The following is an 18078-nucleotide window of genomic DNA, read 5'->3' as shown; positions in this document are numbered from 1 at the left end:
AGGTCTCATTTACCTCCCGGGGCTCAGCCGCTCCACCCGTGGGGACCGATTCCATCCGGCTGCCTGTAACATCTGCCCCAGAGAGAGACTGCGCAGCGGCGGCTAAACATCTGGCCGCATACCACGGGTGGCCCTGCTAGCACCCTGTCCCCGTCCCATACCGTTTCCTGGGGGAGAACTGCGGCAGAGGAGGCCAAGACCTCAGTGGCCGCTGCGACAATGGCAAGCTCCCCAGGAACCCCGTTACCCTCCTTCCATCCCCCTTGTCACACTGGACTGACTTTCAGACTTTCCCTTTATTGAAACCCGCCGGGGTCACAGAGGCTGGGTCAGGCCATTCACAGCCTGACCCCGAATACCACCGGCCCGGTGGCCGTGCCAGCCCTGCAGGCCCCAGCGCGGGCGTTTCAGGTGCTTTAGGTGAAAAATCGAGAAATTGGTGAAGCAGAGCTGCTGGGCTTCCGGAGACGGCACTGGGTTGAGAGCGTGCTTTGTAACAGTGGTGAACTGATACCGTAGTTGCCAACCTAAAGTAGAAGATATAGAGAGGGAATTCTAGGCTTGCCTCATGGGAGGGATCATCTGAGAAGGTAGATGCTGTAGCTGCATCACTGTGAAATTGTTTGCACAATGTCTTTATCACTTATTCACAGCATAATTTACAAATATAAGATCAGTGATGACAAACCTTTGGGACTCCCACTATTTGATAGACCTGGTCCCCAGCTGTACTGACCGTATCCATGTTGTAGTCCATACAGATTTAAATATTTTTATCACTTATTTTATGAAGATGTCACGTGTGTGTCACAGGTGACAGTCAATCATGTGGATTCTGGCAGTAGAAGGTCACAGTGTTTGGCTGTGCAAAATGCTCCCTGACTTTCAATTGTTCCTGCTGTTAGTATACATTGTACTAGAAAAAGCAAGATACCCAGCACTAAATGTGCACTACAGCACTAAAAAGTCCAAACTGTACTTATTATTAAAATTTGAGATTTTTGGCAAAAAAAATTGCAATTTTTTGAGCTACCCCGCCACGTCACGGCAAATCTCTTTGGGGCAGTCCCACTCTAAAATATTTTTATATAAAATGTGTAATACGGCCTCACATGTGAAAACATAGAACTGTTCTTAGCAGCACTTACTTGGTGTTTTTCAATCCCGTACCCATGACTGAATCATGGCTGTGGGCGGGACAGGCCCAAGCAAATGCTACTTGAAGTAGTCTGTGGACAGGGCCTGATGGCTGAATATGAACAGCCACCAATTGCCAAAATCAAGACAGGTGGAATACATTCCAAATTGGGGTGCATAGCAAGGTGGGGGTCAGTCACCGACCAATTCAATGAAAAAAAACAAGATAGCCAGCACTAAATGTGCACTACAGCACTAAAAATTCCAAACATATGTGAGGTCTTATGGCACATTTGATATACAAAATATTTTAGAGTAGGACTGTCCCAATGAGATTTGCCATGACGTGGCGGGTAGCTCAAGAAATTGCAATTTTTTTGCCAAAAATCTCAAATTTTAATAATAAGTACAGTTTGGAATTTTTAGTGCTGTAGTGCACATTTAGTGCTGGTTATCTTGTTTTTTCTTCATTGAATTGGTCGGTGGCTGACCCCCAGCTTGCCGTGCACCCCAATTTCGGTTGTATTCCACCTGTCTTGATTTTGGCAATTGGTGGCTGTTCACATTCAGCCATCAGGCCCTGTCCATAGGCCATTTACTACAAGCAGCATTTGCTTGGACCTGTCCCGCTCACAGCCACGATTCATGATTGAAAAACACTAAGTAAGTGCTGCTAAGAACAGTTCTATTCTTCATATGTGAGGCTGTATGGCACATTTTATATAAAAATATTTTAGCGTAGGACTGCCCCAATTAGATTTGCCGTGACGTGGCGGGGTAGCTCAAGAAATTGCAATTTTTTGCCAAAAATCTCAAACTTTAATAATAAGTACAGTTTAGAATTTTTAGTGCAGTAGTGCACATTTAGTGCTGGCTATCTTGTTTTTTATATATTGTACTAGGTAGCTTTTCTGCTGGATTTTCATTAATTTATTCCTCTTTAGGACCCAGGGAAGCGCTCCTTCCACCCAGCTGCTGATCATCAGTATTCCCCTTGTACTTAAATTCTCCCATCTTCCCTGGACTGGTGCTGGTGATATTATTCAGTTCAATCTAGCTCTGGTTGCAAGCAGGTGGCTTGTACTCCTCTGTGGTATCGTTGCTGAAGCTTTGCTGAACTTCTACCTGAGTCATTTGTGGATAAATAGTTCACGCATTTTTCCCAATTTTTACCCCTTGTGTCCTCTAGCATTTAGTGGGGTTGATGAAGAGCTCATCGCACCTGTTCACTACTTAGGGCTCAGCACAAGGGATACCTAGAGTCAGGTATTCGGCTTGGCACATATGTGCAAAACCTATCTAGGGTGGTAAGGGAAACCAGGGACCAGCAGTAGGTTTGGCCAGGGGTCACCATCTCCCCCTTCCCTAGACACAGGGTTTCCCTTACCTTATTTTTCGCTGCTCGCTCGGTACTTCCCCATACCTAGCGTGACAAAAGAGGTATTAGTTGTAATTTTTTTATTTTTTATTATATATGGCTATATTTTAAGCACTGTATGGCGCTGCAGAGACATAATACGGTACTGTTACTTAGCACTGTATGGAGGTATTATTTAAGCACTATGAAGCACTGTTGGGGACAGTTAACACACACTTTGAGGTACTGTTATTTAGATACTGGATATCACTGTTAGATAAATCTTAAGGCAGTAATTCTGAGGCGTAAATCTTTATCTCAGAAGGCGAGATTTCATAAATTGCACAGATAAACTATAGCCCCATTTTCTTTTATTGTTTGTATTGTTCTCAGCGCTGTTACTGTGATTAAGGGCGCTTTAAGGGCGCTTTACACACTACAATATATCTTACGATGTGTCGGCGGGGTCACGTTGTAAGTGACGCACATCCGGCATTGTAAATTACATTGTAGCATGTAACAGCTACGTGCGATTGCGATTGAACGGTAAAACGTTCATCGCACGTCGTTCAATTCCTAAAAATTGCACGTCGGGTTGTTCATCGTACCCGAGTAGCACACATCGCAGTGTGTGACACCCCGGGAACGATGAACAGATCTTACCTGCATCCTGCAGCTCCCACCGGCTATGCGGAAGGAAGGAGGTAGGCGGGATGTTTACGTCCCGCTCATCTCCGCCCCTCCACTTCTATTGGCCGGCTGCTGCGTGACGTCGATGTGACGCCGAACGTCCCTCTCATTCCAGGAAGTGGATGTTCGCCGCCCACATCGAGGTCGTATGGACGGGTAAGTACGTGTGACGGGGGGTTATTCGTTTGTGCGACACGTTCAACAAATTGAATGTGCGGCATACGATATCGTATGCTGGATCGTATGGTGTAAAGCAGGCTTTAGTTTGTTTGCATGTATGTGTAAGGGGTGGACGGACCCCTAGTGTGCAGAAGACATTTTTCCCCCCCTGAAGACGCCACAGGAGTATGGTGGAACATTGTACCATGTTATGTGTTATGTACGGTTCTTCCCCCCCCTAGGTGCCAGTGTAGTGAGTGGTTCCCCTGGTAACAGTGACAGGGAAGGAAGGGGCAGGGCAGCCTAGGAGGGAAGAGAAGGGGGGTTGGGCTCTGAATGCAGGGCAGTGTGCTGTGAGATGTAACATGGGAGAGAGCTGAGGAGAAGTGCCGGGGCAGAGTGCAGGAGTGGGTGCTGTGGCAGTGGAGCGAAGAAGTTGGAGCTAATCCGGAGCCGGTAGTGAGTACTGGAGCCGTCCCCTAGTTCAATACAAATCCCTGGGAAAGGGCTGGACTAAAATCGGGATAGGAGTACCACTGCGAGGGGGATAACAATTGGCCCCTGCAGGCAAAGGAAAGTGCCCGTAGAGAAAAAGGAAACCGTTTTCGTAGAAAAGGACTTGTAACTTGTAACGTACTAAAGTAAGCCTGCTGCAAACAGAAAGATGGAAGCAATGTAAGAAGAGGAAAAAACGGCACTCACCAAATCGTTGCTGTGCAGGTTGCAGCTTTATTTCAAGCGCAGAGGTTACATGTGCGGTGGGGGCTGGTGGGGGGGGAGAGGACGCCGGACACGTCAGACGACGGCCGTTTCGCAGTTACACAGTGCTTCAGCTGGTCTGAGTAGGTATGACATCAGATCCTTTTTATCCACATATCACATGTGGGTGATGCCAAAACAATTAAAAAAGTTAAAAACAATAATATTTGTCCAAATCTTACTGAACATGCAACATAGTAGCAAAGATTTACACATATATGAAACAAACGAATGTGCACTTAATCAACCCAAGAATACACTGAGATCATTCCTTTCATTTAACCCTAAAGGGCCTGTGGCATTGAACTTCATAATATATTCAGATTCCCTCCTAAGCAATAATTTATGGGAGTCACCTCCTCTAGATGGGGGTTCTATCAACTCAATCCCTGCAAAGGACAGAACATTCTGATCGGAATTATGACATTCATTTATATGGTTAATCAACCTAGTAGCTCCTAATCCGCTCACAATAGAGTTCCTGTGCTCCCTGAACCTTACAAAAAGCTGCCGTATATTTTTACCTATGTAAAAATATTTACACGGACAAAAAACTACATAAACGACCATTTTGGTCTTGCAAGTAATAAGGTGCTTTACTACATGTAAATGGCCACCAATCTCCAGTGTTCTACCGATTATGTGGAATCTGCAAAAAGAGCAGTTGCCACATCGGTAGTTGCCGACAGGGCCACTATACTGTAACCAGGTTCTAGGAGGAATGTACCGCTTTTTGACTATAATGTCGCCGATGTTCTTGCATCGCCTGTGTGTCACAAGTGGCTTATTCAAGGCCATTTCTTTGAGTTCAGTTACCCCCTCGATTATATGCCAGTTTTTATTTATGACCGATTTTATCTCACAGTCCATAGGGCCATATTTAAAATTAAATATAAAGCGATTTAATTGCTTTTTTTCACCTTTTTTCATAAGATTTTTATTGCGTGGGTCTTTTTCAAGCGAGATTTTCTCTTCAGCTTGTTTTTGCATTAAATTAATTAAATCGAGGGGGTAACCTCTTTCAAGAAAGCGTTGCCTGAGGTCTATTGTTTGGGTGTGCAGTATATCCGGATTGTTGGTAACCCTGTTCAATCTCAAAAATTGACTGAATGGGACCGATCTCAAAACGTGCCCTGGGTGGGCACTGCCATAGTGTAGCAATGTATTGACAGTGGTAGGTTTTCTATAGAGTTCCCGAGTGATACCCCCGTCCTGGGCCGTCAATTTCACATCCAGGAACTCTATAGTCTTGTCGCTAAAGGAAAACGTAAAGAGCATATTGTAATTATTTTCCAAATTCAAATATGCCACAAAAGATTCAAATTGTTCCTTACTGCCATCCCAGATTATCAATACATCATCTACAAAGCGCTGATATTGCTTTATGTGTTTTACGTATGGATTATCTAGGCTATAAATAATCCATACGTAAGACACATAAAGCAATGCTCTTTACGTTTTCCTTTAGCGACAAGACTATAGAGTTCCTGGATGTGAAATTGAAGGCCCAGGACGGGGGTATCACTCGGGAACTCTATAGAAAACCTACCACTGTCAATACATTGCTACACTATGGCAGTGCCCACCCAGGGCACGTTTTGAGATCGGTCCCATTCAGTCAATTTTTGAGATTGAACAGGGTTACCAACAATCCGGATATACTGCACACCCAAACAATAGACCTCAGGCAACGCTTTCTTGAAAGAGGTTACCCCCTCGATTTAATTAATTTAATGCAAAAACAAGCTGAAGAGAAAATCTCGCTTGAAAAAGACCCACGCAATAAAAATCTTATGAAAAAAGGTGAAAAAAAGCAATTAAATCGCTTTATATTTAATTTTAAATATGGCCCTATGGACCGTGAGATAAAATCGGTCATAAATAAAAACTGGCATATAATCGAGGGGGTAACTGAACTCAGGGAAATGGCCTTGAATAAGCCACTTGTGACACACAGGCGATGCAAGAACATCGGCGACATTATAGTCAAAAAGCGGTACATTCCTCCTAGAACCTGGTTACAGTATAGTGGCCCTGTCGGCAACTACCGATGTGGCAACTGCTCTTTTTGCAGATTCCACATAATTGGTAGAACACTGGAGATTGGTGGCCATTTACATGTAGTAAAGCACCTTATTACTTGCAAGACCAAAATGGTCGTTTATGTAGTTTTTTGTCCGTGTAAATATTTTTACATAGGTAAAACTATACGGCAGCTTTTTGTAAGGTTCAGGGAGCACAGGAACTCTATTGTGAGCGGATTAGGAGCTACTAGGTTGATTAACCATATAAATGAATGTCATAATTCCGATCAGAATGTTCTGTCCTTTGCAGGGATTGAGTTGATAGAACCCCCATCTAGAGGAGGTGACTCCCATAAATTATTGCTTAGGAGGGAATCTGAATATATTCTGAAGTTCAATGCCACAGGCCCTTTAGGGTTAAATGAAAGGAATGATCTCAGTGTATTCTTGGGTTGATTCAGTGCACATTCGTTTGTTTCATATATGTGTAAATCTTTGCTACTATGTTGCATGTTCAGTAAGATTTGGACAAATATTATTGTTTTTAACTTTTTTAATTGTTTTGGCATCACCCACATGTGATATGTGGATAAAAAGGATCTGATGTCATACCTACTCAGACCAGCTGAAGCACTGTGTAAGTGCGAAACGGCCGTCGTCTGACGTGTCCGGCGTCCTCTCCCTCCCCACCAGCCCCCACCGCACATGTAACCTCTGCGCTTGAAATAAAGCTGCAACCTGCACAGCAACGATTTGGTGAGTGCCGTTTTTTCCTCTTCTTACATTGGATATAATCTGAACTTTATGCATATGTGCACCCCGGATCAGCTGTGATTCAGCCTGTATGCTTGGATTTACAAAAAGCCTATGATTGTTGCTGAGTAGTGCCCTGCCCTCCTCTCATCCACTTAGAAAGATGGAAGCTCTGTCTAATAAAACGGTGTTTGGTTTACCCACTGCCTGCAATTGTCTCTTTTCTGAAAGTGAAGAAGGAGCTGGAGAGCACAGAAAGAACGCTGTCATGAATGGGCCCCATGCATCCACACTCTGCCCCAACAACACACCTGTATTGCAGGTAACGGCCGGGCCGGGGTTCAGCCTGCGGCCCACAAGGCGAGGGGACCCGACTACACCCCCTGAGGCGCCCCCTGCCCCCGTTACATATGTTTTTATATCATTTGCGCGTTTCTTATAGACATGACAGGAGCAGTATTATTTGGCGATACCTCTATATTCCGCATCAACATTTACTCTCTTTTCTCACTTTTTATCTCCGCAGGTCACCAAAATGTTGGCTGTGGTGGTGATTCTGTTTGCATTCCTGTGGATGCCATACAGGACGCTGGTCGTCGTCAATTCTTTCCTCTCTCGTCCTTACCTGGGAAATTGGTTTGTGCTATTCTGCAGAATTTGTATTTACCTGAACAGCGCCATCAACCCAGTGATTTACAATCTCATGTCCCAGAAGTTCAGAGCGGCTTTCAAGAAACTCTGCAAGTGCAAAAAGAAGCGAGCGGAGAAGCCGGCCAATTACGGAGTGGCTCTGAATTACAGCGTTATCAAGGAATCGTCCAATGGGGGAAGTCCGGATCATTTCAGCACGGAGCTGGATGACATTACTGTCACTGACACCTACTTGTCTGGTGCCAAAATGTCCTATGACGACACCTGTCTACCTGCAGACGTCACATATAGCACTACATAGCAGGTAAAGCCGCCAATAACGTACACATGTAGCAGGACGGGGTGAACACATGGCTTCATCATTTGGGAGAAGTCGAGGTGATACCATAATCTGCGATCTTATCGGGCAGTTTACATGGAGCTGTATGTAAACCCCCGAACGTGACTGGGCAGATGAAGTGTTAAGGCCCTGTGCAGACGTTGAGTATTTGGTGAGGTTTTTACCTCAGTTTTTGTAGATAAAATCAGAAAGGGGTGAAAAATATCCGTGTTTCTATTATACTTTTCCTCTGATTGTTCCACTTTGGCTACAAATACTGAGGTAAAAACTCACCAAATACTCAACGTGTGGACGAGGCCTAAGCCTTCTGTAGGCAGCCCTCCCTGTGAATGTGTGACTGGACATCAGGAAAAAGAAACCTTAAAGGGTTATTCCCATCTCTAAGATCCTATCCCAAAATGTAGAAGGAATAATAATAATAATAATAATAATAATAATATTAGCAAATACCTCCTATTAGAAATGTAGTATAGCTTTCCTTATTTACCTCATGTTCAGGGCATTGCAGGACCTTAGGTATCCATGGTTACGACCACGCATATAGGCACAGTTAGTTAGTTGGTTATTCGTAGTTGTAACCATGGATACCGAAGGTTCTGTAATGCCTTGCACATGAGGTAAGTGACAGTGAATCAGGAGAACTATACTACATTTCTAATTGGAGGTATTTGCTAATATTATTATTATTACACCTACTATATATTAGTATAGGATCTTGGAGATGGGAATACCCCTTTAAGCTATCTTCACACAGAGTTTTTAAGGTGGAGAAATTCAACAGTTTTTCAAGGGAAAACCATTTCAGAAAATGCTTCTTTTTTGGGGGAGGGTTTTTTTTGTGAAAGTTGAAAATATTCTTTTCCTGAAGCATTTCATGAAGAGGTTTTCAAGTGTTTTCGAAGAGTTTTATTCCTTAAAGTGTAACCATGGTTTCAATTTTTATTTCATACATCAATAGTACACATGAAAATAAGCCACTTTGTAATGTATCTTATCAGAAAAATCTGCTTCTTTCTCGGACAGAATTGACCAGTCATTTTGGAAATTCACAATTCTGAGGTAAAATCTGTATTCAGTGAAGACTTTTCCATTACTGAGAGGAGATGGCAGCTGGTGCTGATGAGAGTCTATAATGACGAGGGAAAACAGGAGCTAGAGGGAGGAACTAGAGGGAGGGGCTAGAGGCAGAGGGAGGGGCTAGAGGCAGAGGGAGGAGCTAGAGGCAGTGGGAGGGGCTAGAGGCAGAAGGGGAAGCTATGGGCAGAGGGATGGAGTAGAGGCACAGGGAGGAGCTAGAAGCAGTGTGAGGGGCTAGAGGCAGAAGGGGAACCTGTGGGTAGAGGGAGGGGCTAGAGACACAGGAAGGAGCTAGAGGCACAGGGAGAAGCTAGAGTCACAGGGTGGAGCTAGAAGCAGAGGAAGGGGCTAGAAACACAGGGAGGAGTTAGAAGCAAAGTGAGGAGCTAAATGTAGAGGGAGGAGCTAAATGCAGAGGTATGGGATAGAGGCAGAGGTGGGAGCTAGAGGCAGAGGGAAAAGCTAGAGGCAGAGGGGGGAGCTTGAGGCAGAGGGGGAGCTAGAGGCAGAGAGAGCAGCTAAAGGGAGAGGAAGGAGCTAAAGGCAGAGGGAGGAGCTAAAGTCAGGGGTGGAGCTAGAGGCAAAGGGGGAGCTATATGCTTAGGGAGGAGCTGGAGGCAGAGGGAGGAGCTACAGGCAGATGGAGGAACTAAAGGCAGAGGAAGGAGCTAAAGGCAAGGCTAAAGCTTCAAGAGGAATCTCAAGAACCATCTCTTCCAACAAGCCTACAACCTACAATAGCCCTCAGTCCAGTACACCACTGCGCAACCAGCTCTGCCCTCACCTATTGTACCATCCCCCATTCCCTGTAGACTGTGAGCCCTCGCGGGCAGGGTCCTCTCTCCTCCTATACCAGTCTGTTATGTACTGTTAATGATTGTTGTATGTATACCCTCTTTCACTGTAAAGCGCCATGGAATAAATGGCGCTATAAAAATAAATAATAATAATAATAATAATAATAATAATAAAAGGCAGAGGGAGGAGCTAAAGGCAGAGGGAGGAGGTAAAGGCAGGGGTGGAGCTAGAGGCAAAGGGGGAGCTATATGAAGAGGGAGGAGCTGGAGGCAGAGGGAGGAGCTAGAGGCAGAGAGAGGAGCTATATGCAGAGTGAAAAGGTAAAGGCAGGGGTGGACCTAAAGGCAGAGGGGAGGAGCTAGAGGCAGAGATAGGAGCTATATGCAGAGGGGGGAGCTAAAGGCAGAGGGAGGAGCTAAAGGCAGGCGTGGAGGTAGATGCAGATGGGGGAGAGCTAGAGGCAGAGAGAGAAGCTAGAGGCAGAGGAAAGGGCTACAGGAAGAGGGAGGAATTAGATGCAGAGGGAGGAGCTAGAGGCAGGGCACCGCCGTTCCTCCCCCTTATCTACATAGAATCCCCCAAGGACCAGCTGCCATCTCCTATCTCAGTAATGGGAAAGTCTTCACTGAATACATACTTTACTTTAGAATTGATAATTTTGTTAATGACTGATCAATTCTGGAAGAGAAAGAAGATTTCCCTGATAAGATATATCACAAAGCTGTGTACTATTGATTTATGAAATAAAAACAAAACTTACAGTTACTCTTTAAGCTGCTTTTTAAGTCTTTGAATTTGCAAATTCATGAGTTGCTTCAATGAAGGGACGTGGACTATTTTCAGCTGATTTTTTTTTTTTTTTTTTTGAAACTTCAAAGATTAAAATTCTAATAAGATCTCCCAAACAAGGAGGATTTTGCAGTGGATCTGTTCCAAAATACTCCTCAAAAAATCTCTGTGCAGACATAGCCCTAGGGTGTGTTCACTCCAAGTGTTTTTGCTGAGTTTTTGGAGTGAAAACTAAGCAGAAAGTCAATGTTTTTGGCGGACTATTGAGCATGTGAAGAGTATTTGGAGAATTTCCGCTCAGCTCCTCCTCCAGAAACATCTGAAATAAAACTCAGCGTGACATTCTCTTACTTAACTCCTAGTATTTATGTAGTTATGTGAGATTTTATCGGTGCCCCTGGAAATTTGCCGCCCATTCTAGAATCCTGGAGGTCTCTTTTCTTTCCTTACCTTTGTGGAAAGTTGACAATTATGCATTGGTCTCTTTATTCTCAGCTCACACTGAAAGCTGTCTACATTTCCTTTTTAATAAGACAAGTTCTGCTACATCTGTATGTTTATAATGCTGGGGTTACGCGGTGACTGTGACCGCGACGCAGATCCTGTGGCCGAAGGTGTGTCACTGCATAAAGTGACTGGGGGTCAATGTGAGCCTTTGGGCACCATATATGCAACTTGTAAAATATAGAACCAGGTCCCATATTTTGAGACCTGCTTGTTGCGATTGCGGTGCAACCCCATTTTCTCGATTGTGCTGCCTCGCAGTATCAACACATAATGATCTTTACACGCGACTCGTTTTGCAGCCAGTCACCGTGTATCCCCAGACTAGTGGTGACAATCATTAGCATGATACAAAACAATCCCAGCTTTTGCTGATTATAGGCTACCTCTTACCACGAGAGGTATTTTTACTGCTACCACAATATGAGTGCCATATGATCTGTTCTATGTCATTGAACCAAGAAATCCGAGCTGTGCAACCCGAAAGAACCATGACATTATAGCCTAGCGAAGAAGCCCAAGAATTGTACTATTGAGACACCAAACAAACATCAAACGTTTATATCAGCACATCGTAACCTTTTTTTTTCCTGCAGCCACCACTAGGGGGAGCTCACAGCAATTATTGAGCTCACTATTGTCTGTATCAAGTTAGCTGACCATGGTGGTGACAGCAGGCAGCAGAATTTTATAATTTAAACGGGTTCTCCCAAGATTGATATTTATTATCTATTCACAGTTTTGCTGGGAGTCTCACTAAGGAGTGGCGCATATCTTTTCTTTCAAACATATGGATTGTCAAAGATGGCTGTGATCTGACACTTACCACCTACTCTGTGGATAAGTGAGAACTGTTTATTCTTACTAGAGCCTTGTCTTGCTGGGCTTTTTGCTGTAGCTTTGATAAAATCATTGTTTAATCAGCAGGAGATTATCACTAGAGGACTAGTAAACTTGCTTCCAGGTAGTCCAACCCCACCGCCACCTCTCATTGTCAGGTTTCTGCCTATGCACAGTGTACATAGAAAGCTGCCAATGACTGGTGGGGACAGGGTTATAAAAGAGAAACGCTAGACCTGCAGACAAGTTTTTAATCAAGACTGCAGCACCCAGTAAAGTAAGTGACACAAGGCTGGAATCAAAGTCTCTGCCCCTACATCATGCTGATCTCAGATGAGGCAGCAAGACCCTAGTGACAGGTAAAAGGAATGTGCCAGCACGCTTCTACATTTGGATGCTGTGATATGGCTATATAGGTGCTTGACCACAATAAAAATGATATACTTTGTAAAGTTCTGTACAGCTGTACAAATAGGTGATAAAAACAATGAATAGAATATCTGAAATAACACAATATAGAAGATCATGGACACGGATTTCATATACTACCCAATGGTTGCATGTTATGATGACTGACGGGTTAAGAGCCGCTGTTAACCTATACGTTAGGTGGCTCAGTTGCAATTGTAATAGCAATAGAGAAAAATGCTTAAATATTTTTTCATGACGGAAACCTGACTGACCCCATTAAACTCAGTGGGATCCAGCAAAAACATTTTGGATCCATCATACAATATATCACAAAAGTGAGTACACCCCTCACATTTTTGTAAATATTGTATTATATCGTTTCATGGAACAACACTGAAGATCTGACACTTTGATATAATGTACAGTGTCAGTGTGCAGCTTGTATAACAGTGTAAATTTGGTGTCCTCTAAATAACTCAACACACATCCACTGATGTCTAAACCGCCGGCAACAAAGTGACATTTCACTTCGAAAATGTCACTTTGTTGCCGGCGGTTTAGACATCAGTGGATGTGTGTTGAGTTATTTAGAGGACACCAAATTTACACTGTGGCCAAAATCCAAATTATGCCAAAAGTGTCAGTATTTTTTGTGGCCACCATTATTTTCAAGCAGTGCCTTAACTGTCTTGGGCATGGAGTTCTCTAAAGCTTCAAAAGAAGCACTTGATCCTCTTCCATCCTCCATGACAACATCACGGAGCTGGTGGATGTTAGAGACCTTGTGCTCCTCCACCTTCCATTTGAAGAGGCCCCACAGATTGAGTTTAGGTCTGGAGATGCTTGACTAGTCCAGCACCTTAACCTCAGTTTCTTTAGAAAAGCTATGGTCATCTTGGAGGTACAGTACAGACCAAAAGCTTGGACACACCTTCTCATTCATGACTCTGAAAATTGTAGATTCACATTGAAGGCATCAAAACTATGAATGAAAACATGTGGAATGAAATACTTAACAAAAAAGTGTGAAACAACTGATAATGTGTCTTATAGTCTAGGTTCTTCAAAGTAGCCACCTTTTGCTTTCATTACTGCTTTGCACGTTCTTGTCATTCTCTTGATGAGTTTCAAGAGGTAGTCGCCGGAAATGGTTTTCCAACAGTCTTGAAGGAGTTCCCAGAGATGCTTAGCACTTGTTGGCCTTTTTGCCTTCACTCTGCGGTCCAGCTCACCCCAAACCATCTCGATTGGGTTCAGGTCTGGTGACTGTGGAGACCAGGTCATCTGATGTAGCACCCCATCACTCCCCTTCTTAGTCAAATAGCCCTTACACAGCCTGGGGGTGTGTTTGGGGGTCATTGTCCTGTTGAAAAATAAATGATGGTCCAACTAAACGCAAACCGGATGGAATAGCACGCCGCTGCAAGATGCTGTGGTAGGCATGCTGGTTCTGTATGCCTTCAATTTTTAATAAATCCCCAACAGTGTCACCAGTAAAGCACCCCCACACCATCACACCTCCTCCTCCATGCTTCACAGTGGGAACTAGGAATGTAGAGTCCATCCGTTCACCTTTTCTACAAAGACACGGTGGTTGGATCCAAAGATCTCAAATTTAGACTCATCAGACCAAAGCACAGATTTACACTGGTCTAATGTCCATTCCTTATGTTCTTTAGCCCAAACAAGTATTTTCTGCTTGTTGCTTGTCCTTAGCTGTGGTTTCCTAGCAGCTATTTTACCATGAAGGCTTGCTGCACAAAGTCTCGTCTTAACAGTTGTTCTAGAGATAAGAAGGTGTGTCCAAACTTTTGGTTGTACTGTATCTTTGGGGTAATTATCATGTTGGAATTCTGCTGTGTGGCCCAGTTTCCAAAGGGAGGGGATCATGCTTTTCTTCAGAATGTCACTGGACATGTTGGCATTCATGGTTCTCTCAATGGTCTGTAGCTCCCCACAGCTGGTAGCACTCATGCAGCCACAAACCAAGTCACTCCCACCACCATGCCTGACTGTAGGCAGGACACACTTGTCTTTGTACTCCTCACATGGTTGTCACCACAAATACTTGGCACTATCTAAACCAAATAGTTTATCCTGGTCTCATCAGACCACAGGACATTGTTCCAGTAATCTATGTCATTAGTTTGTTTGTCTTCAGAAAACTGTTTGCATCATCTTTAGAAGGGGCTTGCTTCTGGGACGAGATCCATGCAGACCATTTGATGCAGCGTATGGTCTGAGCACTGACAGGCGGATCCCCCCCCCACCCCTGTAACTTGCAGCAATGATGGCAGCACTAATATACCTATTCTGAAAAGATGACCTCTAGATATGACTCTGAGTATCTGCTCTCAACTTGTTTGGTCAACCATGGCGAGGTCTGTTCTGAGTGGGATCCTGTCTTGTTAAACCGCTGTATAGTCTTTTCCACTGTGCTGCAGCTCAGTTTCAGGGTGTTGGCAATCTTCTTATAGCCTATTTCATCTTTATGTAGAGCAACAATTTTCTTTTCCATATCCCCAGAGAATTCTTTGCCATGAGGAACCATGTTTAACTTCCAGTGACCAGTATGAGAGCGTGTGAGAGAGATAACACCAAATTTATCACACCTGATCCCCATTCACACCTGAGACCTTGTAACACTAATGAGTCACATGACATCGGAGAGGGAAAATAGCTAATTGAGCACAATTTGGCCACTGTCACTTAAGGGTGTACTCACTTTTGTTGCCAGCAGTTTAGACACTAATGGCGGTGTGTTGAGTTATTTAGAGAACACCAAATTTACACTGTGATACAAGCTGTACACTGACTACTGTACATTGTATCAAAGTGTCGTTCCATGAAAAGATATAAAAAAATATTTACAAAAATGTGAGGGATGTACTCACTTTTGTGATGTACTGTATGAGGGATCTGTTAACTATTTCTGTAACAGAAAGCCTTTAAAGTTGCTCACGCGGTGTATGTGGATGGAGGTGACAATACTGCTTATGTTTTTGCTGTATTTACTGGTACGGATACATTTATAGATATGGGTTTGTACATACGTGTGACACGTGATACAAGTGATTGTGTGATAACTCATCGGATATACACGTCGTTCGTTGCACGCCTTTATTTTATTTTATCCAGTAATTCCCTGGTTTTTATTATTACGTATTCCTCAGTTTGTAAATCTGATGACTTTTATCTGCTTTTTATAGCTGTCATGGGATAAAAGTGCATTACTGACCTGTATACATAGAAATAAAAGATTAGGGCAGATGATGAGACCATAATTAAAATAAATATCACATACTACACCCCATAACCGAACTATTACTGAACCAAGCGAAAAACAGGGGCAACAAGTAGTCAGAGCCCAGATAAAGACTCTGTTCAAAAAACACTCAAGAAACCTCTTTGCAAAAAAATTAAATAAAGTTTATTAATAAATAGTCACCAGCAAGAGGGAAATACATTCGCAATTCATATTGTTTTGTAGACATCAGGTAGAAAAATAGAGTCCATCACAAATAAAAAATGATACGCAGAAAAAACACATGAGATGGGTGATAGATCCAACATTATAATGTACAGATTAAAAAAATCCATCCATGGGTTAACAGGGACCTACTATGGTTGTCAAGTTTCAAAGAAAATGGGTTAACAACATCACAAATAATTGTAAGTTGTAATGCAGAGGACTGAAATAATAATCGCAAAAAGACCAAGTCAGCATGCATAAATTCTCCCTCAATATAGGTGATAATCTCACTCAGGACCAGTTTTAAATACAGTATATCTCACTAAGTAATAGGCCACCATAAAGGGAGATCAAAGCAATCGCATATGTGGTACCCTGGACTAGCCAGGTCGTCACAGGTACTACAACACAACACCCCCCCCACCCCGAGATAGGCACATCAGTCAGACACAAATCCTTGTTGCCTCCCTCCAGGGGCTGATGTCCACACCAGGTGGGGTGGAGCCAGGCGGTTGGCCCCACCCACTGAGGAGTTCACAGTCCTGGAGGCGGGAAAGTAAGTTAGTTCAGCTCGGGCAGAGCTCGAGTGCAGTTGAGTGCAGTTGAGTGGAGAGACCAGTTTGGAGGAGTGGTAGTGGAGGAGCGAGAACTGACCGTGTCCGGGTACGTGGCCCGGGCACCGAGAGCAAGGTTGGCAGACGGTGGTGGCCGTCTGCAGGAGAGGCAGATCAACGCGGAACCATAGGACCGGGGACGGGCGGTGGCCCAGCGGTACCGAACCAGGGAGCGAAGTGAAGCCAGCACAAACCGGCAGGGCCTGCGGACCCCGACCAGGCTTGGAGTCGCCATTAATAAGGTCAAATCTGTTAGTGACTGGAACCCCAAGGGTTTCCAGACAGCCAAGACCAGATTGAAGGCAACCGTCCAAACAGCACAAGGGAAATACAGCTACCGCCACAGCTAGAGTTCCCCAGGGCCAGAGCCTGCGGGCAAAAGGGCTCCTCCGGCCTATATACATGCTGGGGAGCGGGTTACCGGTGAGAAGCCATCGGGACCGAAGATACACAACAGGTGCAGGGAAAGGCAGCCACCACCAACCGTCCGGGAGAAACCACAGCAGCCGGCTGCGGGACCCGTCCATCCAGCCGTTTGTTTTACCAGAGACTTGCATCCATTTGTGGCTGAGTGAGTACTACCGTGCTGTCCGGCACCGCGCTGCGCAGTCCAAGCGCCCCCCCCCTCACCTTGCCGACCCTGCCTCCCCGTCACCTCACCGAGCCCCGGGACCACCACCCCTACCCACGGAGGGGGAAACAACATCCCAGCTGCTCCCTGCCATCGCTCCCGGGATCCCCGTCAACAGCAGCGGTGGTGTCCAACCTCACCACAACCCGTGGGTAGCGTCACGGACCAAATCCCCAAACCAAATCACCCCTTTCACTCACGGGCGTGGAGCGCCACTCGAATCCCCGGATCCGGACCACCGCTCGAGCCACCGAGCAGCAGCAGCAGCGCCGGACCCGAGCACCAGCGAGAGCGCAGCAGCGATGGCTCCCTCCCCGCCCACGACACATGCATCCCATGATTTTAAAAGTTTGTTAGATTACACTCACCCATGTTGATTTTGCTGCGTAGTAGAACGTGTCCCGACGCGCACGTTTCGTGGTCTTCCTCGGGGGGCCGTGATAGCACTGATCTGTATACAGTATTACTAAGGACGAACCTGAATGTCACATTAGTGAACTATAAGGACCAGACTAATAACCCGGCCTCATGTATAGGTGTATGCAATCATTCAGTCCATATACTGTATAAAACTTTATTTTTCAAGTATATAAAATGGAGTAGAATTCCAAGGAATATCAGAAATGATGGCTTCTTGTTTGGGAGCATGATTCTTCTTCATCATTATCATCATCATCGGTGACTTTTCTCCCATTCTTGCAGTCAGGACATTTGACTCTTGCTTTGATAATAGAGATTTTAAATGGAAAAAATTTTTTCGTAGAGATCACTTCTCAGCAGTCATCTCATTATCACAGACAGGATTATGGGTAAAGGGAATCGCTCAGCGTTTTTTTGCTGCCTCGTCTGAGAGTAGCGTAATGTTGGAAAAGAGATGTGTCACTTAGTTTACTGGGTGACACAGAGGTTTTTGTTTAGCAATGCAGCAGAGCTAACAAAGCTAACGCCGCCCTCACCAAAGCTTTCTGTGTACATTGTATATTGAAAGTGAGCTGCTAATCACTGGTGGGCCAAAACGAACAACAGTGAAACCAATTGCATCCTCTATAACCACATAAATATATAATAATTC

The 18078-nt window shown here is 44.5% G+C and overlaps 1 protein-coding gene across 1 annotated transcript in view; it reads left to right on the top strand.

Annotated features, from left to right (window-relative positions):
• Positions 1 to 8269, top strand: part of TRHR (thyrotropin releasing hormone receptor) — a 77026-nt gene extending 68757 nt beyond the window's left edge. The window contains exon 3 of the mRNA XM_075316215.1: positions 7406 to 8269. Coding sequence (XP_075172330.1) covers positions 7406 to 7831 — 426 coding nt within the window. The 3' untranslated portion in view covers positions 7832 to 8269. The remainder of the gene's footprint in view (positions 1 to 7405) is intronic.
• Positions 8270 to 18078: the final 9809 nt, after the last annotated feature.

The sequence above is a fragment of the Anomaloglossus baeobatrachus genome, chromosome 6 (genome assembly GCF_048569485.1).
Source record: "Anomaloglossus baeobatrachus isolate aAnoBae1 chromosome 6, aAnoBae1.hap1, whole genome shotgun sequence".
NCBI classification, from domain to species: domain Eukaryota; kingdom Metazoa; phylum Chordata; class Amphibia; order Anura; family Aromobatidae; genus Anomaloglossus; species Anomaloglossus baeobatrachus.
The sequence above is the reverse complement of the archived record's forward strand: the minus strand, read 5'-3'. Positions and strand labels throughout refer to the sequence as shown.